Genomic DNA, 26,560 nt, shown 5'->3' with positions numbered 1-26,560 from the left:
CCATGACTGATTTAACCAAACCTCTATTTTTGCACTCTTTTGCTGTTATAAATAAGCTTGCAGTGAATAACATGTATATGTATGATATTGCATGTGTCTAAGTACACCTATGGGATATTTCCTAGAATTAGGATTGCTACATCAAAGGGTATGTGCATTTTTAACTCGGAAGGATATTGACAAATTACATAGCATAGGGGTTGTACACTCTGGCTGACAATTTATGAAGGTTTTTTTTGCGGTATACTGTGGTTATTAAACTTCTTGATCTTTGCCCACTGGTAGGTGGATAAAGTGTGATTGTAGCTTTAATTTTGTTTCTCTCATTCGGAGGATGCTGAGCATCTTTTCGTGTGTTTAAGAAGCATTAAACAGCTTCATTCCAAAAGAAAATCTGAGCCAAAGCAAAGGTGCTGTGAAGACTGCCATGTATTTGGAGTGATGAACAGAAACACAGAAGACTTGACATTTATTCCAACCTTTCAAGAGAAGCTGGACAAAGTAATGTGTTTCTGAGGACAGTAGAAACTTAAGGAAGCTTGATATTTCAAGTATGACCTGAAAAGAAGATGCCAAAATCTTGAATGGAAAAGTCCAAGAAACCAAAGATCTAAGAAAGTATGCCTGCCTGAATCACAAATGAAGACAATGTTAATTTGTTTCATCAACATAAATGGTATTGTCCATGCTAATTAATCTACAAGGTCGAACAGTCAGGCAAGCTTATTATGCAGAAATTCTAAAACATCTGTGGTATTGTATACTGCACAAATCACTGCTTGATCATCCATTTTATTTACTACACTTTGCTCTGTACAACCTTTGACTAGTCTTTAAAATCAGTGCCATCCTAAAAGGAAAAAAGCAACCCAAAAAGGAAAGAAAACTTGCCATTGAGGATATTCAAAAGACAGTGACTTCAGTTCTAATGGCAATTCCAACAGAAAAGATTCAAAATACTTGGGGCAATACTTGAAATCACTACATAGTTCCCAATGTGACTTATTTGGGAGAAACAATACTCTCTTAGATTTAGAAGTTCTTATTTTAAGTTGGTTCCATTGCTGGATAATTATATTATTTATGCCATGTTAATCTAACAATCAGGGATACTTAAAATCCTTCAACTACCCTTTCTCTCTCCAATAAAGTACTTCATGGAACAATAGAACTATGGGAAAAAAAACCATTATTGTTTAATTTATTAGACTCCCACTTATTTGCTGCAAAGTATTATTAAAGTTATGTCTCTTACCTGGGCCTCAGTTTTCTTTTCTGTTAAATTCAGATAACAAATTGTAGTGCCTAATTAACTAATAAAGTCTCTGTCATATACTAGTCTCTCAGAAAATTCTGGTTCTCTTCCCCACATCTGTATCTGATTAGGAATTTGTCGATGGACCCAAAAGTAGCAATTAAAAATGAAACTCTTGAGATTTCAAAGGACTGAGTATGAAAGATTTAGGTTTCAAATTAGGAAGAATTTTCTTTTACTGACACCTGTGATTAAAAAAAAAAACCTTCAGTGGAACACGTAAGGAAAAAATGTACAAAAATATATTGTCTGAGTTCATTTGCGAACAATAGAATCCACTCTAGCTAGTTTACAGGATATTAAAAGACTTTCAGATTTTGGAGGAGGGACAAAGGGACTGAGTCTGGATTGAACTTTCAGGAAAGATTGCCACAGCTACATTTCACTGTTGAGGCACTATACTGGGTTGAATACTATCCCCCCAAAATTCATGTTTACCTGAAACCTGTAAATGTGACCTTATTTGGAAATAGGATCTTGCAGATGTAATCAAGTTAAGATGAGGTTGTACTTGATTAAGGTGGGCCTTAATCCAATGTCTAGTGTCCTTAAAAGGACACTGACAAAAGAGACACTGACACATGAGAAAAGGACATTTGAAGCTGGAGGCAGAGATTGGAGTGATGCCTCTATAAACCAAGGAATGCCAAGGATTGCCAGAAACTAGAAAAGGCAGGGAAGGATTGCCCCTAGAGCCTTCAGAGAGCATGGATCTACTGATAACCTGATTTTGGATTTCTAGCCTGCAGAATTGTGAAAGAATACATTTATGTTGTCTTAAGCTTCCCCAGTTTGTGGAACTTTGTTAGGGCAGCCCTGGCAAACTAACATAGGCACCAAGGGAACTGTTGAATCTTCCATAATCAGGGATCCTCCAGTTCCAGAACCACACTTCTACCTTAATAGTTAATAAGACTTGGGGCTTCCCTGGTGGCACAGTGGTTGAGAGTCTGCCTGCCAATGCAGGGGACACGGGTTCGAGCCCTTGTCTGGGAGGATCCCACATGCCGCGGAGCGGCTGGGCCCGTGAGCCACAGTTACTGAGCGTGCGCGTCTGGAGCTTGTGCTCCGCAACAAGAGAGGCCGCGATAGTGAGAGGCCCGCGCACCACGATGAAGAGTGGCCCCCACTTGCCACAACTAGAGAAAGCCCTCACACAGAAACGAAGAGCCAACACAGCCATAAAATAAATAAATAAACAAATACTTTAAATTAAAAAAAAAAGCTAAAATATTAAAAAAAAAAAAGTTAATAAGACTTTAAGATCAGGAAACTACTACAATCAGGAAACCAACAGGATCAGGCAACCTGCCATGGTCAAGGAATGTCACTACTGCTGGTTCCAGAATTGTGGCACACCTGCTACAAACAGTCCACACCTTATCTTAAGGCATAATGCAGGGTTCTTTGAACAATAGGACTTTACCTGATACTCCCACAGAAAAAGCAAACACTTCCATCATAATTTTTTCCAGCAGTGGAGGAAGAAAATGCAGCAGAAGCACAGCCTATGCCTCACAGTGGCAAATGCATCTGATTGGTCAATCCTAAATCACATCCAGAACCCTAGCTGTAAGGGAGTCTAGGAAGTATAGTTATTCGTTTTCCAGACTCCACAGTACAGGAAGATAAAACAGATGTTAAGCACCAATCCACCATATTTACTACAGATAGTTCATGCAATTATTCCTTTAATTCAGAAATTACCAGCATTAGATGTATTAAATCACTTAATTTCCTGGACCTCAGTTATCTTATCTGTATAAAACTAAGATTGAAGGTGATCTCCAAGTATACCCTTGATTTTAAAATTCTAAATTTTTAAGCCATATATAAATCTGTACATAAAAACATACTTTCCACATGTTTATTTACATAGTTTTCTAGACTTTCTTGAGAAAAGATACTGGATAGAAATTTTACAGCACCTACGTGCTAACATGTAAACTTTTTGTAAACTTTATGTAAACTCTTTTTTCTTTTTTTTAGTTTTCTTTTTTTTTAATTTTTATTGGAGTATAGGTGAGTTACAATGTTGTGTATGTAAACATTTAATTGTCTTCAAAGAGGTGCAGAGAGTAGATTTACTCTTTGGAGGAGGAGAATTTGTATAGGAATGTGTGTGTGTGTGCGCCCACGTGTATGAATTGTGCATGTAAATGCAAGTCAATTAAAATTTCTCATGAATAAAATTTCTCATGACTAGGTAAAAGCAAACTGGCAGAAATTCAATACATATGGTAAATATAGACAATGAAGTAGACTCTGCTTCACGTTTTTGTCTGGTTTTGAAATCTTATATTTGCTTCCCACATTTATTTTTTCTAAAATGAATCAGGCTCATTAAATTTATCATGACTAAGGTTTTCCAGATATAAAAAAGAATAGTAAGTTGTGAATGGGCTTTACCATGTTGAATAACTACTATAAAAGTAGAATTTTATTAACTTTTTGTAAGTAATTACATATGAATTGGTTGATTACTTATAATTTTATCACTAAACATCTTTTATTTTATTTATTTATTATTTTTTATTTTGGCTGTGTTGGGTCTTCATTGTAGCACAAGGGCTTCTCTCTAGTTGTGGTGTGTGGGTTTTCTCTCTCTAGTTGTGGTGCATGGGCTCAGTAGCTGTGGTGTACAGGCTTACTTGCCCCATGTCATGTGGGAACTTAGTTCCCCAACCAGGGATCGAACCCACGTCCCCTGCATTGGAAGGTGGTTTTTTTACCACTTGACCACCAGGAAAGTCCCCATTAAAAATCTTTACATATTATTCATAACCTTAACAGTCAGTATATTATCTTTTTATAACATAAGGGCTAGTGTTCACTATGATAGATTTGCAAAAATGGCCACAAATTATTCCCCCCCTGTTATCTAAACTGCTACATGATGTGACTTTTCAGCTCACTTTATTAACAGGTGGAGTCTCTTTTTTACCTCTAGTATCAAAGCTGGTCTTGTAACTTGCTTTGGCCAATGGAATGCTATAGAAACAATGTGTACCAACTTCACCAGGGCCTCAAGAGCCCTTGCACACTTCTACTAGCTCTGTTGGACTCTTGCTGAGTGACTTTGTGAACAAACTTAGGCTAGCCTACTAGAGGATGAGAAACAACATGGAAGACTGCCAAGACACCCGAGTCAATAGCCAGCCACCTCTAGTCAGTCTGGGGTGATCACAGTCATATGAGTTACCTCAGCTGAGGCCAGAAGAGCCACCCTGCGAAGCCCAGCCCACATTGCTGATCCACAGAATCATGAACTAAATAAATGGTTATTGTTTAAAAAACTAAGTTTTGGGGTGTTTGTTATGCAGCAAAGTTAAATACTGTTCTCAGTTAACCTTGTTTAAATTTTCTGAGTGCCTCAAATATCTGGATTACTTCCTTCCAAGAATAGCATGTACTGGGGAAGTTTCCAAAATGGCAGAGTAGAAAGACCCTGAGCTCACCTCCTCTCACAGGCATACCAAAATTACATCTATTTACAGAAAAACTATTGATGAAAAAGACCAGAACCTACCAGAAAAGGTCTTCTACAATTAAATATATAAAGAAGGAACCACAACAAGACAGGTAGGAGGGGTGGACTCATGGTATAGTACAGACCCACACCCCAAGATGGGAAACCCACAAAGAGGAGAATAATTACAATTGCAGAGTTTCTTCCCAAGGAGTGAGGGGTTTGAACCCCACATCGGGCTCCCAGCCCAGTGCTCCTGTGCCAGGAAGACTAGCTCTCAGAATGTATGGATTTGAAGGCCAGCAGGACTTACTTTTGGGAGACCCAGAGAGCTGGGAGAAATAGAAACTCCACTCTTAAAGAGTGCACACAAAATCTCACACACTCTGGGATCTAAGACAGAAGCAGTAATTTAAAAGGAGCCTGGGTCAAGCCCACCTGCTAATCTTGGAGAGTCTCCTGGAGAGGCAGGAGGCAACTGGAGCTCACCCTGGAGACACAGATACTGGTGCCAGGCATTTTGGGGAGCTCATTCCACCATGTGGACACTGGTGCTGGCAAAATCTGAGTTCAGCATCCCAAATCAGCTTTACAGGAAATGTTAAAGGGACTTCCCTAAGCAAAAAAAGAAAAGGCCACAACTATAAACATGAAAATTAAGGTAGGAAAGAGCTCATTGGTAAAGGCAAATATACAGTAAAAGTAGGAAATCAACCATATCCAAAGATAGTAGGAATGTTAAAAGACAAAAGTAGTAAAATCATCTATATACATAGTAAGCAGTTAAGGGATACACAAAACAAATAGATTTTAAATATGATATCAAAAACAGTAACCATGAAGGAAGGGGAGTAAAAATGCAAAGTTGTTAAAATACATTTGAAATGAAGAGATCTGCAACTTCAAATCATGCACGCACACACACACACACACACACACACACACACACACACATATGGCTATGTATAAACCTCATGGTAAACCACAAACCAAAAATCTATACACACACAGAAAAGGCAAAGGACTCAAAACTCCAAACATAAAACCAGATAATCATCAATTCACAAGGAAAGAGAACAAAAGAAAATGAAAGGAACAAAAAAGAACTACAAAAACGACTCAAAAACAATTAACAAAGTGACAATAAGTACATACCTATCAATAATTACTTTAAATGTCAATGAACTAAATGCTCCAATCAAAAGACTTAGAGTGGCTAAATGGATACAAAAAAAAGACTCATAAATATGCTGCCTACAAGTGATTCACATCAGATCTAAAGTCATACACAGACTGAAAGTGAGGGGATGGAAAAAAGAATTCCATGCAAATGGAACTCAAAAAAAGCCAGGGTAACAATACTTATATCAGAAAAAATTGACTTTAAATTAAAGACTGCTACAAGAGACAAAGACGAACATTACATGATGATCAAGGGATCAGTCCAAGAAGAAGGTATAACAATTGTAAATATATAGGCACCCAACATTGGACCATCTAAATACATAAAGCAAATATTAACAGACATAAAGAGAGAAATTGACAGTAACACAATAATAGTAAGGGACTTCAACACCCCACTTAATCAATGGACAGATCACCCATACAGAAAATCAATAAGGAAACATTGGCCTTAAATCACACACTAGACATGATGGATTTAATAGGTATGAAGATTCCATCCAAAAGCAGCAGAATACACATTCTTTTCAAGTGCACATGGAACATTCTTCAGGATATATAACTTTCTAGGCCACAAAACAAGCCTCGGTGAATTTAAGAGAACTGAAATCATATCAAGCATCTTTTCGACCACAGTGGTATAAAACTAGAAATCAACTATAAGAAAAAAACTGCAAAAAACACCAACATGTGGAGGCTAAACAACACGCTACTAAACAACCAATGGATCACTGAAGAAATCAAAGAAGAAATTAAAAAATACCTGAAGACAAATGAAAACAAAGACAAAACAATCCAAAATCTGTGGGATGCATTAAAAGCAGTTCTAAGAGGAAAGTTTATGGCAATACAAGCTTACCTCAGGAAATAAGAAAAATCTCAAATAAACAACCTAACCTTACACCTAAAGAACTAGAAAAAGAAGAACAAACAAAACCCAAAGTTAGTAGAAGGAAAGAAATCATAAAGATCAGAGCAGAAATAAATGAAATTGAGACTAAAAAATCAACAGAAAATATCAGTGAAACTAAGAGCTGGTTCTTTGAAAAGATAAAATTGATAAAAATTTAGCCGGACTCATGAAGAAAAAAGAGAGAGGGACCAAATCAATAAATCAGAAATGAAAAAGAAGTTGCAAGCGATACCACAAAAATACAAAGCATTATAAGAGATTACTATGAACAATTATATGCCAATAAAATGGACCCTCTGGAACAAACAGATAAACTTCTAGAAATGTAAAATCTTCCCAGACTGAACAAGGAAGAAATAGAAAATATGAATAGACCAATTACCATTAATGAAATTGAATCAGTAATTTTAAAAAAACCTCAACAAATAAAAGTCCAGGATGAGATAGCTTCACAGGTAAATTCTACCAAACATTTAGAAAGAGTTAACACCTATCCTTCTCAAACTAGAACAAATAATTTTAAAATTTGTATGAAAACACAAAAGACCCCAAATAGCCAAAACAATCTTAAGAAAGAAAAAAATGGAGCTGAGATATCACACTCCCTGACTTCAGACTGTATTACAAGGCTACGGTAATCAAAACAGTATAGTTCTGGCACAAAAAACAGACACATAGATCAATGGAGCAAAATAGAGAGCCCAGAAATAAAACCACACACTATGGCCAATTAATCTATAACAAAGCAGCAAGAATATACAATGCAAAAAAGACAGTCTCTTCAATAAGTGGTGCTGGGCTTCCCTGGTGGCGCAGTGGTTGAGTCTGCCTGCCAGTGCAGGGGACATGGGTTCGAGCCCTGGTCTGGGAGGATCTCACATGCCGCGGAGCGACTAGGCCCGTGAGCCACAATTACTGAGCCTGCGCGTCTGGAGCCTGTGCTCCGCAACGGGAGAGGCCGCGATAGTGAGAGACCCATGCACCGCGATGAAGAGTGGCCCCCGCTCGCCACAACTAGAGAAAGCCCTCGCACAGAAATGAAGACCCAACACAGCCCTAAATAAATAAATAAATAAAATTAAAAAAAATAAGTGGTGCTGGGAAAACTGGACAGCTACATGTAAAAGAATAAAATTAGAACATTCTCTAACACCAAATATAAAAATAAACTCAAAATGGATTAAAGACTTAAATGTAAGACCAGAAACCATAAAACTCCTATAAGAAAACACAGGCAGAACACTCTTTGACCTAAATTGTAGCAATATTTTTTTGGATCTGTCTCCTAAGGCAATGGAAACAAAAGCAAAAATAAACAAATGGGACCTAATCAAACTTAAAAACTTTTCCACAGCAAAGGAAACCATCAACAAAATGAAAAGAAAACCTACTGAATGGGAGAAAATCTTTGCAAATGATATGACCAATAAGGGGTTAATATTTAAAATATATAAACTCATACAACTCAATAACAAAAACAAACAACACAATCAAAAAATAAGCAGAAACACCTAAATAGACATTTCTCCAAAGAAGACATACAGATGGCCAACAGGCACATGAAAACATGCTCAACATCGCCAATCATCAGGGAAATGCAAATCAAAACCGCAATGAGATATTACCTCACACCTGTCAGAATGGCTATCATCAAAAAGAACACAAATAACAAATGTTGGTGAGGATGTGGAGGAAAGGGAACTCTTATACACTGTTGGTGGGAATGTAAATTGGTGCAGCCACTGTGAAAAACAGTATGGCGTTTCCTCAAAAATCTATGATCCAGCAATTCCACTTCTAGGTATATATCCAAAAAAGTCAAAAACACTAATTTGAAAAGATATATGTACCCTTATGTTCATTGAAGCATTATTTACAATAGCCAAGATATGTAAGCAACCTAAGTGTCCATCAACAGATGAATGGATAAAGAAGATCACACACACACACACACACACACACACACACACACACACACGAATACTACTCAGCCATTAAAAAGAATGAAATTTTGCCATTTGCAACAACATGGATGGACCTGGAGGGTATTATGTTTACTGAACTAAGTCAGACAGGGAAAGACAAATATTGTATGTTATCACTTATATGTGGAATCTAAAAATAAAATGAACTAGTGAATATAAAAAAAAGAAACAGAATCACAGTAGGGAGAGGGAAGGTGGGAGTGGCAAGATAAGGGTAGGGGTTTAAGAGGTATGAACTACTATGTGCAAAGTAAATAAGCCACAAGGATACATTGTACAGCACAGGGAATATAGACAGTATTTTATAATAACTATAAATGGAATATAATCTATAAAATTATTTTGAATCACTATGTTGTACACCTGAAACTAAAATAATATTGTAAATCAACTATACTTTAAATAAATAAATAGATAAATAAATTGTACTTTTTTCTATTCAGAATTAATATATTAACTGTCAAAAAATTGAAAAACACTGAAATTCAGAAAAAGGAATAAAATTAGTATGTGATATTCTACTGCAAGACAATGCCTCATAAAATTTCTAAATATTGATATTCTAAATATTGACACAAAATTTTACATAATTTGAGTTATTCTCTATTTAACTAAAATTTTTATTTCAGACATCTTATGTCTGAAATAAAAATTTTCAAACATTTCCACATAATTGATATTCTATAATTTTTAATAGTTTGCTTAAGTAGTCTACCTCATATATATAATTAACTTTTAAATATTTTCAATTTAAAAATTAATTCCAATTACTTAGATTTGTGAATAACAACATAGTAAACATTATTTATACTTTAACATTTCCATCAATCATGTATAACAGTACCCCTTTCACTGAACCATAGCCAATACTGTATATTTACATTGAAAATAAACACAAACTTTGCTGCCTTGATAGGTAAAAGTATATTTACTATTTATTATATTTAATATATATTTACTATATAGTAACTACGTATGCATATCAACTAGAGTTCTAGATTTGTTTAAGAATATTTTTAAATTAAAATTTATATACTGTAAAATATCCAAGCCTTAAGTGTGCCAGTCTAGAAGCTTTGACCTATGTGACCCAAGCCCTTATCAAGATGTAGAAAATTACCATCAACCCCATAAAGTTCCTTAATCCTCCTTTTAGTCAACACTCACCCTCATTCTCCAGAGGAAACCACTGTTCTAATTTTTTCTATCACAGATTAGTTTTGCCTGTTCTAGAACTTTATATAAGTGGAATGATATCATATGTAGTGTTTTGTTTAAAACTTCTTTCAAATAGCATAATGGTTTTTTTTTTTTTTTTGGCTGCATTGGGTCTTCGTTGCTGTGCGCAGGCTTTCTCTAGTTGTGGTGAGTGGCGACGACTCTTTGTTGCCGTGCGCGGGCTTCTCACTGCGGTGGCTTCTCTTGTTGCAGAGCATGGGCTCTAGGCACGTGGGCTCAGTAGTTGTGGCTCGCAGGCTTTAGAGCACAGGCTCAGTAGTTGTGGCGCACGGGCTTAGTTGCTCCGCAGCATGTGGGATCTTCCCGGATGAGGGCTTGAACCCATGTCCCCTGCATTGGCAGGCGGATTCTTAACCACTGTGCCACCAGGGAAGCCCCAAATAGCATAACGTCTTTTAAATTTATCCACACTGTTGCATCTCTGAGTAGTCTCTCAGTTTGCTTGGGCTGCTATACAGTAACAAAAATACTGTAGATTGGGTGGTTATAAACAACAGAAGTTTATTTCTCATAGTTCGGGAGGCTGGGCAGTCCAAGATCAAGGCACTGGCAGATTTGGTGTCTGGTGAGAGCTTGCTTCCTGGTTCATAGAGGACTGTCTTCTTGCTGTGGCTTCACATGGTGGGAGGGGAGAGGAAGCTCTCTGAGGTCTCATTTATAAGGCTACTAATCCCATTCATGGGGACTCAACCTTCATGACATAACCACTTCCCAAAGACCCCACCTCCAAATACCATCATACTGGGGGTTAGATTTCAACATATAAATTTTGGGAGAACACAAACACTCCATCTATAGCAAGTATTAATAGTTTCTTCTGTTTTCTTACTTAGTATTCCATTATATGAATATACCATGATAGGTTTAGCTGTTCTTTTGTTGATGAATATCTGGGCTCTTTCTAGTTTTTGGCTATTGAGAATAAAGCTGTTGTGAACATTCTTCTATAATGGTCTTTTTTTTGTGGCCACATGCTTTCATTTCCCTTAGATAAACACAAAGGAATGAAATCATTAGACTGTTGGGTAGATATATGTTTCATTTTATAAGAAACCACCATAACTTTTTCCAAAGTTACCATTTTCCAATTCCTTCCACCAACAGTGTGTGAGAATTACGGCTACTCCACATCCTCTCCAGCATTTGGTGCTGTCAGTCTTTTTAATTTTAGCCATTCTAGGGATATATGACCAGTTGGCTTTTTAAGTATTTGATTTGAGGAATAATTACCATAGTCGTCTAGTTCAAAATTCAAAAGGTGCTAAAGACCATACTAGACGGGAAGTCTTTGTCCTGGCCTTTACCCTACCATGCAGTTTCTTGTATATTCTTCCAGAGACAGTCTGTGCATATTATAGTGCACATGAGTGTGAATACTTTTTAAAGATATTTTCACACAAAATGGTATCTAGTTTTCTTAACCTAACAATATTTCAGATATTTCATCTCAATATACAAAATACTTAACCAGTCCTCTGTTTACATTTAGGTTGTTCCTAGTCTTTGGTTATTATAAAACAGTGCTGCAAAGATTTTCCATAAATATGTGTGTGTATGTATAAAATTTTACATGTGCAAGTATATTTTTAGAGTAAACTTAGAAGTGAGATTGGTGAGTATGATGGTTAGTTTTATGTATCATCTGGTCAGGCTATAGTACCCAGTTCTTTGATCAAATAGTAATCTAGGTGTTGCTGTGAAGATATTTTGTAGATGTGGTTAACATATATTCAATACAATCAGTTGACTTTAAATGTAATATTTGATAATGTGGATGGGTCCCATCCAATCAGTTGAAGGCCTTAAGAGAAAATACTGAGGTTTTCCAGAAAAGGAGGAATTCTGACTCGTGACTGTAGCATTTAACTCCTGACTGGGTTTCCAGCCTGCTGGCCTGCCATATGTATTTTGGATTTGCCATCCCCCGAGTCATGTGCACCAATTCCTAAAAATAAATTTCTTTATACATACATCCTATTAGTTTTGTTTTTCTGGAGAGTCCTGACTGATACAGTGAGTTGAAGGGGATGAGTATTTTTCATTTTCATGGATATTGCCAAAGAGTCCTCTAAAGGGCTTATACCAATTTATATACCCACAAGCAATACTTAAGAGTTTCTGTCTCCCCTATACCTTCACCAGCATAGTGCAATTTCAAACTTTCCGTCTGGTAAGTTTAAGAAAGTATCTCATTTTAATTTTAATTTGTATTTCTATCCATTAACTATTTTAATGTTTTAATCTTTCTAGAAAATACTATTTTGTTTGAGAGGACAAAATAGTCCTACAAAATAGCCCTGTATTTCCTGTAAAATAAATTATCCAAGTGCTATAAATTCAGTAAACTGTACCTTTTCTCACTATAAATTGCCACTCTTGCCATGAACTAAAAACATATAAATAAATATTTGGGATACCCATTCATACATATCTCTGATCAAAGCATATGAATATTTCAAAGGGTATGGACCTCATTTATTGACTAAACCCTTCATTCTCCACTATCTTGAAATGCCCCTTTTATCATATATTAAATTATTTTACATATATACCTCTGATTCCATGTTTCCCATTTTGTTATGTTGTTTCACCCTCCTATTCTGGTGTCACTACTACAATGTTTTCATTTCTTTCTCTTCTTTGTTCATATAATATATAGAAAACCAAGATCACAATTTTTTCAGAATTTTCATAGCTATTTTTGCTCGTAGTTGAACATTAGGATAGTTCTGTTGCATTTTTTTCTAAAAACCTGCTTTGAGGTTTTAGTTTAATATCTTTAATTAACTACATTAGGCTATGGAAAACTGGCATACTTATAGTTAGTTTATTCCCATGATTCTTTCAAGCAAGTTTATTTCTCTAAAAAGGCATTCATATCTATAAATAATGGTAAATTTGTACCATTCTTTCCAGTATTTATCATATTTATTTTGATTTGGAGATTAATTGCACTGGTTACATTAAATAATAGTAACAACTGATTGCATTGAATGCGTCTAATTTTTCCACATCAAGCGTAATACCAGTTAATAGTAATATGAAACATTCATATACACATATATTCATATTTGTAAATACAGCTATATATGGAAGTGTGGAGAAGATTTATTCTTGTTTTCTTAAATATATAAACATTCCATTTTAATTTTACTAATGCTGATGTCTGTATCCAGCTCCATCTAATGTTTCCTTTTATGCAAGGACAGTGCCAGGATCAGGGAAACAAGCTGGATTAAAAAAACACTTGCTTTAGTTACATTGTTCAAGACCTTCTACTAATACAATGCTTCTTTTAGCATTTAGAATTCACCTGGAGTGCTTATTAAAACACAGATTCCTGTGCCCCCATCCCCTCCGGAAATTCTGATTCATTAGGTCTGGAGTGTAGTCCAAGATTTGCATTTCTGAGAAATTTTCAGTTGATGCTGCTGCTATCAGTCTACAGACCACACATCAAAACTTAATCTTAACTAAATCATTGGGGCAATTAGAAATGGTGCCTAAATAGTTGTCATAGTTGTACGCTCTGTTCCAATTTGATGAACTACAACTGTGTCTCCTTTTTGTGGTTGCAGGATTAAAATCAAGCAGTTGCCTCCTTCTGGTCCTGCCAGTGTCTTCATACATCTAATTGACCAATACATGTTCTCATAAGTCCACTAATTTAGTACATTCTGTTTCTATTGCCACATATACATAATATGTCCAAGAATACATAATTATATAATTATCTGCTTATAAATGCTCTAAAAACAAATACATTTATGTAGTCACCATGAACCTAAAACTTTTTTCTTGTGATCGGTTTTACCCATCATTTTCCCATCTGTTACATGAATCTAAATTTCTTCTCTTCCCATAAAATAATCTGGCTCTTTCCCTCCCTTCTTCCCCTATTCAATATTAGCCTACAACAAAACTAATAAGCAATTGTTTATTGATTTATAAATATATCTCTATATATTTTTAGTTCAATCTTATCATGTCTTCGCTAAGTTTTTTCACATTTGTGATTATTAAATTGCCTATGGACCAACAATTAATATTCAAGGGAAATACATACTCAGTAGGGTGTAAATCTCTATATGTGTGTATGTGAGTGTAAAAATAAAAAGTGATAGACTTTAGGTTACAATCTTATCTGATAAGAAGATTTGAAAAGAGAATAATCTGTGGGTGTAAGTATTCAAATGCTAGGTTGAAATCATTCTTTTTATATTCATTTATATTCAGGGGGCCACAAACAAATAGTAAACAACAAGCACCATTGGAGATGGTCTGGGGGAGTCATAAGTTTATATCTATATGTGCTCTGTTTCTTGTTAGGGTTATTATCAGTTCTTATTTTTATGTTTGATGATAAGGAAAGGCATGTGGATTTTTGTGATACTTAACTGTTTACCTATAAAGTTTTAGTTATGTCTCCAAGAATGCACTGTTTATCCATGAGACTTTAGTGACCAGAATGCTTGTTAAATTTGTTCATTAAAAAGGAAAATGTGCTTGTTATCTAAGTCATTAAGTGCATCAGTTATAGGCTAGAGTCAACTCGTAGGGCTTGTGAGATCCAATTGGGTGTATGTCTCCCCAACTCGACCTTCAGTGACTTCACATTGTTAGTGTGAAATCAGCCATGGTGGGAGTATTTACACCACAGAAATGCACAAATAGTACAAAACAGAGTCCCTTTTTCCTCCCTGGACTGCTGGTTGTAAAACCTTTGCCAGCACACTGGTATTTGTTGTAAGAAATTGAATTTGCTCACTTAAGCTGTACATGAATTCATCAGACTTGTGCTAATTAACCCACCATTTTAGCTGCTGTTTCTTTACCAGATATAGAGCATTTGAGTCACTCTCTCTTATACATATAGAAAAATTGAAGTGACCTCTGGCAGAGCTGATTCAAAAAATTTTCTCTGCATCTTTGTAATTATACTGGCTTTTCAGTTTCTCCATTTCCTAGATTAATTTTGTCGACTTCATCTTTAGAAACAGATGGAGGTATATTCTCATTAGTGGTTTCACTTTGTATCTGACAATTGTTTATATATTTTAAATGTATGTCATTTGGCATATAGATGTTATTAAATATATTTTTGTTGTGGATTTTACTTTTAATAAATATAAAATGATTCTTTGTTCCATTTAATGATTTTTGTCTTAAGTTCTATATTGATACAAATAATGCCACTTTTTCTTTCTTTATCTTTTGTGCATAACTTTCATTTTTAACTTTTTACTAGTTTGTTTGAATTGGGCCTTTCATTAATAGCTTACACTTAGAGGTGTTTTTAATCCAATCTGAGGATCCTTTCCATTTTATAGTAGAATTTACCTGGTTGGGTTAGTATGCTAATTTTCTCCCTTTGGTAATCTGAAATTTTAACTTTGTTAGTGGTTATAGTGATAGGCAAAATAATGCCCGCCTCTCTCAACTCCAAGAAAAAAATATCAGCCTAATCCCTGAAAGCAATAAATGATACCTTATAAGGACAGGCCTCTTAGATAGCCTCATCCACCAGAGGGCAGACAGCAGAAGCAAGAAGAACTACAGTCCTGTAGCCTGTGGAACAAAAACCACATTCACAGAAAGATAGACAAGATGAAAAGGCAGAGGGCTATGTACCAGATGAAGGAACAAGATAAAACCCCAGAAAAACAACTAAAGGAAGTGGAGATAGGCACCCTTCCAGAAAAAGAATTCAGAATAATGATAGTGAAGATGATCCAGGACCTCGGAAAAAGAATGGAGGCAAAGATCGAGAAGATGCAAGAAATGTTTAATAAATACCTAGAAGAATTAAAGAACAAACACCTAGAAGAATTAAAGAACAAACAAAAAGAGATGAACAATGCAATAACTGAAATGAAAACTATACTAGAAGGAATCAATAGCAGAATAACTGAGGCAGAGGAACGGATAAGTGACCTGGAAGACAGAATGGTGGAATTCACTGCCGCAGAACAGAATACAGAAAAAAGAATGAGAAGAAATGAAGACAGCCTACAAGACCTCTGGGACAACATTAAACGTAACAACATTCGCATTATAAGGGTCCCAGAAGGAGAAGAGAGAGAGAAAGGACCCAAGAATATATTTGAAGAGATTATAATCGAAAACTTCCCTAACATGGGACAGGAAATAGCCACCCACGTCCAGGAAGCACAGAGAGTCCCAGGCAGGATAAACCCAAGGTGAAACATGCCGAGACACATAGTAATCAAATTGACAAAAATTAAAGACAAAGAACAATTATTGAAAGCAACAAGGGAAAAATGACAAATAACATACAAGGGCAGTCCCATAAGGTTAACAGCTGATTTCTCAGCAGAAACTCTACAAGCCAGAAGGGAGTGGCATGATATACTTAAAATGATGAAAGGGAAGAACCTACAACCAAGATTACTCTACCCAGCAAGGATCTCATTTAGATTTGATGGAGAAATCAAAAGCTTTACAGACAAACAAAAGCTAAGAGAATTCAGCACCACCAAACCAGCTCTACAACAAATGCTAAAGGAACTTCTCTAAATGGGAAACACAAGAGAAGAAAAGGACCTACAAAAGCAAACCCAAAGCAATTAAGAAAATGGTCATAGGAACATACGTATTGATAATTACCTTAAACATGAATGGATTAAATGCTCCAACCAAAAGACACAGGCTTGCTGAATGGATACAAAAATAAAACCAATATATATATATGCTGTCTACAAGAGACCCACTTCAGACCTAGGGATACATACAGACTGAAAGTAAGAGGATGGAAAAAGATATTCCATGCAAATAGAAATCAAAAGAAAGCTGGAGTAGCAATACTCATATCAGATAAAATAGACTTTAAAATAAAGAATGTTACAAGATACAAGGAAGGACACTACATAATGATCAAGGGATCAATCCAGGAAGAAGAATAAGAATTATAAATATATATGCACCCAACATAGAAGCACCTCAATACATAAGGCAACTGCTAACAGCTCTAAAAGAGGAAATCAACAGTAACACAATAATAGTGGGGGACTTTAACACCTCACTTACACCAATGGACAGATCATCCAAAGTGAAAATTAATAAGGAAACACAAGCTCTAAATGACACAATAGACCGGATAGATTTAATTGATATTTATAGGACATTCCATCCAAAAACAGCAGATTACACTTTCTTCTCAAGTGCGCACAGAACATTCTCCAGGATAGATCACATCTTGGGTCACAAATCAAGCCTCAGTAAATTTAAGAAAATTGAAATCATATCAAGCATCTTTTCTGACCACAATGCTATGAGATTAGAAATCAATTACAGGGAAAAAAATGTAAGAAACACAAACGCATGGAGGTTAAACAATACGTTACTAAATAACCAAGAGATCACTGAAGAAATCAAAGGGGAAATCAAAAAATACCTAGAGACAAATGACAATGAAAACACGATGATCCCAAACCTATGGGATGCAGCAAAAGCAGTTCTAAGAGGGAACTTTATAGCAATACAAGCCTACTTCAAGAAACAGGAAAAATCTCAAATAAAAAATCTAACCTTACACCTAAAGGAACTAGAGAAAGAAGAACAAACGAAACCTAAAGTTAGCAGAAGGAAAGAAATCATGACGATCAGAGCAGAAATAAATGAAATAGAAACAAAGAAAACAATAGCAAAGATCAATAAAGCTAAAAGCTGGTTCTTTGAGAAGATAAACAAAATTGATAAGCCATTAGCCAGACTCATCAAGAAAAAGAGGGAGAGGACTCAAGTCAATAAAATTAGAAATGAAAAAGGAGAAGTTACAACAGACACCGCAGAAATACAAAGCATCCTAAGAGACTACTACCAGCAATTCTATGCCAATAAAATGGACAACCTGGAAGAAATGGAAAAATTCTTAGAAAGGTGTAACCTTCCAAGACTGACCAGGAAGAAATAGAAAATATGAACAGACCAATCACAAGCAATGAAATTGAAACTGTGATTAAAAATCTTCCAACAAACAAAAGTCCAGGAATTTTTTTTTCTTTCTGTAGGTGTTTATTCTACTTCAAGTAACAAAGCTATGAAGTTCCATGTTTTAATGCAGAGTGATATAATACTTTGCAATATAAAATACAATTTACAGAAATTTCTATCAAGTAAACCTAAAGAAACACACTTGATTTTTTACATTTGTTGTATTTAAATTAGAAAAAATTTGTTTTACATGTAAAAAAAACCTTCACATCACATTAGATGTTGGAACTCATCACCACTTTAACATAACCTACTGACAGGGTCTATAACACCAATCACCCCAAATTGCTAAGTTCTCCATGTTCTGATAACTGTTTGTGCTAGAAAGTGAAAAGTCTGTAGTGATGTACAATGGAACAGACTCCAAAGAACAAATGAAATTCTCTAATTTTATATTTGCAAAAGTAAGTTTATGAAAATATTTTAAAAATTATCAAAGTGTATTTGTATAGTCAAATAAGTTAGCAAGTTTTTTCTCTCTTTCGCACTTCAGAAGTACTTGGAAAATACATGACAAGAAGCAGTACACTGTGTCTCACAGTGGAAAGCTTTCTAGTTTGTAGTTCTTAAGCTAATATCACTATTTTCATCTCAGGCTTTATACAAATATTGTTCCATTTAAATGACAAACGCTGAGATTTGTCACCTGACAAGTATCACAGTGTGGAGCTAGTGCACTTTTCCTGGGACATAGAAAGAACTGCTCAGATGGTAAAGTTCAACAAACAAAATGTTCCTGATTATTCAAATCAAAGAAAGCTACTCCCCCCACCCACCCCGCCTTTTAAAGTACACTTAATTGGTTTATTTCTCACTTTCTTTAGGCTGGTAAAATTTAAACTTTTTAAAATAAATTGTTACTTAAAATTCAACAATTTCTATTCAGATGTTGCTTTTAATCATGTTTTGGAGGAAAAAAACATGTAAGGTGATACATAAACACTGAGCAAAACCAAGAAATGTGTTTTGTTTCCTGGTTGAAATTTGTAATTCAAATTTCTTTATGACAAGAGAAGATGCATCTGTAAGTTTGGTGTTTCTCAACATCCCAGAGATGAGCTGACACAGCCATGCACAGAAAAATGCAGCCACCCGCCCCGAACCCTGTGAAATCAGCTTCTGGAAACAGATACACAGATGAGATATCAGGAAAGGTATGGCTCTGAGGTCCACTAAACTCCCTTAAAATTTACTATAGCCAAGTTATTAGAAAAGATAACTTTATAATCTGAAAAAGCAATATGCTTTTGTAGGTACTTTCCCATTTTAGTACAGTTAAGGGGAAATGTGAAAGAGTTCTTAGTTTTTTGTTTTTATTTAAAAAGCATAAGAATTGTAAAGGTGTGAAATTTTGTAAGAAACCATTATACACAAAATCACAGTAATTTCTCAAGTCCAGAAGGTTCTGTTATGTGCGTGAGCTCCCAGCTCTTTCCAAGACGACCTGCTCAGCACGTGAGCACGGCTTCACAGGCAGCTTCACAGGTGAATTCTATCAAACATTTAGAGAAGAGCTAACACCCATCTTTCTCAAACTCTTCCAAAAATTTGCAGAGGAAGGAACACTTCCAAACTCATTCTATGAGGCCACCATCACCCTGATACCAAAACCAGACAAAGATACTACAAAAAAAAAGAAAATGACAGACAAATGTCACTGATGAATATAGATGCAAAAATCCTCAACAAAATACCAGCAAACAGAATCCAACAACACATTAAAAGGATCATACACCATGATCAAGTGGGATTTATCCCAGGGATGCAAGGATTCTTCAATATAGGCAAATCAATCAATGTGATACACCATATTAACAAACTGAAGAATAAAAACCATATGATCATCTCAATAGATGCAGAAAAAGCTTTTGACAAAATTCAACACCCATTTATGATAAAAACTCTTCAGAAAGTGGGCATACAGGGAACCTACCTCAACATAATAAAGGCCATATATGACAAACCCACAGCAAACATCATTCTCAATGGTGAAAAACTGAAAGCATTTCCTCTAAGATCAGGAACAAGACAAAGATGTCCACTCTAGCCACTATTATTCAACATAGTTTTGGAAATCCTAACCATGGCAATCAGAGAAGAAAAAGAAATAAAAGGAATAGAAATTGGAAAAGAAGAAGTAAAACTGTCACTGTTTGCAGATGACATGATACTATACACAGAGAATCCTAAAGATGCTACCAGAAAACTACTAGAGCTAATCAATGAATTTGGTAAAGTTGCAGGATACAAAATTAATGCACAGAAATCTCTTGCATTCCTATACAATAATGATGAAAAATCTGAAAGAGAAATTAAGGAAGCACTCCCATTTACGATTGCAACAAAAAGAATAAAGTACCTAGGAATAAATCTACCTAGGGAGACAAAAGACCTGTATGCAGAAAACTATAAGACACTGATGAAAGAAATTAAAGATGATACCAACAGATGGAGAGATATACCATGTTCTTGGATTGGAAGAATCAACATTGTGAAAATGACTATACTACCCAAAGCAATCTACAGATTCAATGCAATCCCTATCAAATTACCAATGGCATTTTTTATGGAGATAGAACAAATCATCTTAAAATTTGTATGGAGACACAAAAGACCCCGAATAGCCAAAGCAGTCTTGAGGCAAAAAAATGGAGCTGGAGGAATCAGACTCCCTGACTTCAGACTATACTACAAAGCTACAGTAATCAAGACAATATGGTACTGGCACAAAAACAGAAACATAGATCAATGGAACAAGATAGAAAGCCCAGAGATTAACCCACACACCTATGGTCAACTAATCTATGACAAAGGAGGCAAAGATATACAATGGAGAAAAGACAGTCTCTTCAATAAGTGGTGCTGGGAAAACTGGACAGCTACATGTAAAAGAATGAAATTAGAATACTCCCTAACACCATACACAAAAATAAACTCAAAATGGATTAGAGACCTAAATATAAGACTGGACACTATAAAACTCTTAGAGGAAAACATAGGAAGAACACTCTTTGACATAAATCACAGCAAGATCTTTTTTGATCCACCTCCTAGAGTAATGGAAATAAAAACAAAAATAAACAAATGGGACCTAATGAAACTTCAAAGCTTTTGCACAGCAAAGGAAACCATAAACAAGACGAAAAGACAACCCTCAGAATGGGAGAAAATATTTGCAAACGAATTAACGGACAGAGGATTAATCTCCAAAATATATAAACACCTCATGCAGTTCAATATTAAAAAAACAAACAACCCAATCCAAAAATGGGCAGAAGACCTAAATAGACATTTCTCCAAAGAAGACATCCAGATGGCCAAGAAGCACAGGAAAAGCTGCTCAACATCACTAATTATTAGAGAAATGCAATTCAAAACTACAGTGAGGTACCACTTCACACCAGTTAGAATGGGCATCATCAGAAAATCTACAAACAACAAATGCTGGAGAGGGTGTGGAGAAAAGGGTACCCTCTTGCACTGTTAGTGGTTATGTAAATTGATATAGCCACTATGGAGAACAGTATGGAGGTTCCTTAAAAACCTAAAAATAGAATTACCATATGACCCAGCTAACCCATTACTGGGCATATACCCAGAGAAAACCATAATTCCAAAAGACACATGCACCCCAGTGTTCATTGCAGCACTATTTATAATAGCCAGGTCATGGAATCAACCTAAATGCCCATCGACAGACGAATGGATAAAGAAGATGTGGTACATATATACAATGGAATATTACTCAGCCATAAAAAGGAACTAAATTGGGTCATTTGTAGAGACGTGGATGGATCTAGAGACTGTCATACAGAGTGAAGTAAGTCAGAAAGAGAAAAACAAATATCGTATATTAATGCATATATGTGGAACCTAGAAAAATGGTACAGATGAACCAGTTTGCAGGGCAGAAATTGAGACACAGATGTAGAGAACCAACATATGGACACCAAGGGGGGAAAGCAGCGGGGGGTGGGGGTGGGGGTGTGATGAATTGGGAGACTGGGATTGACATGTATACACTGATGTGTATAAAATTGATGACTAATAAGAACCTGCCGTATAAAAAAATAAATAAGATAAAATGCAAAAATAAAAAAGAGTATACCAAGTATTATAGGTTTTTGATCCTAGTGTAAATTGTATTTTTTTTCATTTTAATTTTAAAATTGTAGCTAGTATATAGAAATACTTGATTTTTATATATTGACCTTTGCCCTGCAACAATGCTAAATTCATTTATTAGCTCTAGTAGTCTATCGGCAGAGTATTTAGGATTTTCTGTATACACGATCATGTTGTCTGTGGTAAAGACAGTCTTATATCTTCCTTTTAACCCATATGTCCTGTATGTTTTTCTTGTCTCCCATACAATGCTGAATATAAATGGTGAGAACAGATATCTTTGCCTTGTCTTTGATCCTAGGGGGAAAGTATTTTGTATTTCACCGTTAAATATGATGTTAACTGTAGAGTGTTCATAGATACCTTTCATCAGATTGAGGTAGTTTCCTTTTATTCTGGTCTGCCAAGAGTTTGAGGGTTTTGTTGCTGTTTGATCATGTTTTGTTTTATCATAAATGGGTGCTGAATTTTATCAAGTACTTTTCCTGTGTATGTTGATATAAACATGTTTTTTCTCCTTTATTCTGTTAATATGGTGACCTATAGTGATTGACTTTTTTAAGACCTCTAAATACTGAAATATATATTTCCTTAAAATAAGAACATTCTCTTATATAACTATAGTACAGTTACCAAAATTAGGAAATTAATATTGATACAATGATATCTAATTTACAGACCTTATTACAATTCTCCATTGTTCCACTAATGTCCTTTTGGGGGTCCAGGATTCAAGGTATGATCACATTTTGTGTGAACTGTCATATTTCTTCTGTCTCCTTTAGCTTCTAACAGTTCTGTAGTCTTTCTTTTTCTTTGTCTTTGACACTTTTGAAGAATATTGGTAAGTTATTTTTTAAATTGTTCCTCAGTTTGGGTTTGCCTGATGTTTTCTCATGATTTGATCAGGTTATGCATTTTGGACAGGACACTAAAGAATGGATATCATGCCATCCCAGTGAGCACATCAGGAGGAACATGATGATAATTTGTCCTATTACTGTTGATGTTAACTAATGACTGCCAGGTTCCTCCAAGATAAAGTGGCTACCTTTTCCTTTATCATTAATTTGTATCTTGTAGAGGAGACTTTGTGAATAAATTGTTTCTCACTGTACTTTTGGCCACTAATTTTATCATCCGTTGGTGATTCTTGCCTGAAACAAATACTACTGTGATGGTTGACAAATAGTAATTTTCTAACATTTATTACAGGGTCTGGGATCCACCATAAAAAAGAGCTTTCTTTTGTTCTCCATTTATTTATTCATTCATTTATTCATATATATGTATATATCCATATACAGCAATATATATATATATAAATGTATATAATATATTTCAGTATATATGTATCAGTAGGTACAATATATCAGTACCAATTCATATGTTCTTATTTTATTTTATTTTATTTTATGGATTTTAGCCCATTACTATTATTATTTATCTATTTTGCTCAAATTGATCAAGATGAAAGGAGAAGAAGCCTTTTCAAGATGGCAGTTCTATCCATTTGACATCATTTTTTCAGAACTTCCTTACTTTTTGGCACAAGATATTTAGATCAGGCAGAATTCTAAGATGGTCCCTGAAATTTCTGCCCACTGCTGTACAAACTTGGTATAATCCTCTCCCCTTGGAAGGGGGCAGGATAGTGATTCCCATGATTGTGTTACATTATATAAAACTCTGTTACATTATAAAAACATTATATAAAACTCTCTGTAGGAGTAACACTTCTGGTTAGAAAACCTAAAGAAATATCTGTGGATATAATCCTGGCTTTGGAATATAAAAGCAGGTGGCCTACTAGCACCCAGGGAGGCCTGCCCATCAGTAACTGGCTTGGAGCAAAAGTTAAGAACAGTTTAAGACGACAGCCATTTTACCTCGTACCCAAGCATGCAAAGGAAGGAAGTGGTTTCCAAGAAGAAACGTGGCGTCTGTCCTTCTCTCACATTGAAAAGGACATTTTGAAAAATCACGGACAATCTAAAACATGCTGTGAAATTGATGGAGTGAAATGTTGCAGGAAAGAGTGTTTAAAACTAATGAAATATCTTTTAAAACAACTGAAAGAAAAGTTCGGAAACCGAAAGGAATTGGATAAGTTGTGTTCTTATCATGTGAAAACTGCCTTCTTTCACGTCTGTACCCAGGACCCAGATGACAGTCAGTGGCACTCCGAGGATTTGGAGCTCTGCTTTGATAACTGTGTGACATACTTTCTTCAGTGCCTCAAGACAGAACAACTTGAGCATTATTTCATTCCTGAAGTCGATCTCTTATCTCGAGACCATATTGACAAGCTAAGTAAAGAATTTCTGTCAAAGCAAATTGAATATGAAAGAAACAATGGATTTCCAGTTTTTGGTGAATTTTGAAATTATATTTTTAAAAAGAATCAAGAATTAGAGTGACTTTATAATCATTGAAATGCGTCACAGCAATGATTGACTAAAATGAATGTAAATGATTATTCAGCTCTCCGTTTCTCTTCATAAACTCTAATCAATATAGAAGGATGGATTATCCTAGGAAACAGATTATTCAAGGAATAAGAAGCAAAGGAGTATTTAAAATATAAAAGCTTTACCAGAGTGGCATGAAAAGAAGGACAAAATACATATCACCTCAATTAAATTCATCAAGCACTGACTGAACACCACTTCTCACATAGCACAGATGTGTGGAAGGAGGCAAGGTCCTTGCCTCCATGAACTGGTAGGTTTTGTTTAACATACGAATATGTTTGGAAGCCATGTCCTGTCCTATGTGTTAGGATAGGTAAGAAGGAAATGAAAAAATAGGTTCTGTGTGTCCCGGGAAATTCTTAATTTTTCATAGGAAAATATAGTATACTTTTCTACACATGGCTAAATATAAAACATAACTTACTTTCTTTTATTTTAAGTAATGCTTTTACATGTATTTCTGAAAAGGCAATATGCACATGGTACAAAACTCAAAGAAAAGGGTATGGAATAAAATGCCATCCTCTCTCCTCTGCACTTAGGCAGCATTCAACTTGAGGCAGTTGCTGTCTGTTAACTTTTTCCTATTCATATATTTTGCACATTTTCTTATTGGCTTTTTTATTGTTTTCTCATTGTCATTTTATTTTGTTGTCATTCTCATATCACGAATAACTTCTGTGTAGACTGTCTATACCAATTTTTGTGTCTTCTAGTGAGAAAGTTTTTTTTTTTTTTAATCTTTTTTTTTTTTTTAATTAATTAATTAATTTATTTTTGGCTGTGTTGGGTCTTCGTTTCTGTGCGAGGGCTTTCTCTAGTTGCGGCGAGCGGGGGCCACTCTTCATCGCGGTGCGCGGGCCTCTCACTGTCGCGGCCTCTCTTGTTGCGGAGCACAGGCTCCAGATGCGCAGGCTCAGTAGTTGTGGCTCACGGGCCCAGTTGCTCCGTGGCATGTGGGATCTTCCCAGACCAGGGCTCGAACCCGTGTCCCCTGCATCGGCAGGCAGATTCTCAACCACTGTGCCACCAGGGAAGCCCAGTGAGAAAGGTTTTAAAATTTAAATTTTGAATGTATCAGTCTTCTCCTTTATGCTTGTGCATTTTATGTATCTTTAACAACCTAATGTGTTTGAACGTGCTAAAAGTTGGACATTTGGAGGAGAGTTTTGGGGACAGTGTGTGATAAATAAATAGAAATTTAGACAAACAAACAAACAACAACAAAAACAACTCTCTGCAGGGATTGTCCCGCTGGCTCTGAAGAAGAATGCTACCATGAAGTAAGAGGGTCATAAAGGGTCTTTGGGTGGCTTTTGGGATCTGAGAGAAATCACCACTGACAGCCAGAAAGAAAATGGGGGTTTCAGTCTTCAATCACAAGGAACTGAATCTTGCCAACAACCTGCATGAGCTTGGAAGAGGACTCTGAACCCTAGATGAGAAAGTAGCCTGGTTGGCCCCTTGATTTCAGCCTAGTGAGATGCTAAGTAGAGATCCATTTGAGCTATACCTGGACTTCTGACCTACAGAAATGGTGAGATAATAAATGGGTGTTATTTTTAACTGCTACGTTTGTGGTGATTTGTATGAAGCAATAGCAAACTAATACAGTGTTCCAGGCTCCCTTGTGCTCTCCCTGCCCAAGCCCTGGAATCAGTCATTTTTCAGAGAGTCTTCCAACAATGAGAAAGCTGGCTATAATTTCATATAACTAATAAGCCTGGCTATAATTATATATATTTATATTCACACACACACATACAGACACACACACACTCTCTATGTATTAGAACAAAAATAAAAACCCAGCTATCTCTCTCTCTATCTGCATATGCCTCTAAT

The 26,560-nt window shown here is 35.6% G+C and overlaps 1 protein-coding gene and 1 long non-coding RNA gene across 2 annotated transcripts in view; both read left to right on the top strand.

The window, feature by feature from the left end:
- LOC309630995 overlaps nucleotides 1-26,560 on the top strand; it is a 279,528-nt gene that overhangs the window by 199,723 nt on the left and 53,245 nt on the right. The window lies entirely within an intron of this gene.
- LOC309630917 (cyclic GMP-AMP synthase-like) lies at nucleotides 23,954-25,948 on the top strand (the record flags this gene model as incomplete). The annotated part of the gene is made up of 1 exon (XM_082396763.1): nucleotides 23,954-25,948. A coding segment is annotated over one exon (672 nt), but the record flags the coding sequence as incomplete, so codon positions are not given.

The sequence above is a fragment of the Balaenoptera borealis genome, assembly GCF_965194805.1.
Source record: "Balaenoptera borealis genome assembly, chromosome: 6".
In the NCBI taxonomy this organism is placed as follows: Eukaryota; Metazoa; Chordata; class Mammalia; order Artiodactyla; family Balaenopteridae; genus Balaenoptera; species Balaenoptera borealis.
Note: the sequence above shows the minus strand (reverse complement) of the source record. Positions and strands in the feature narration are given on the sequence as shown.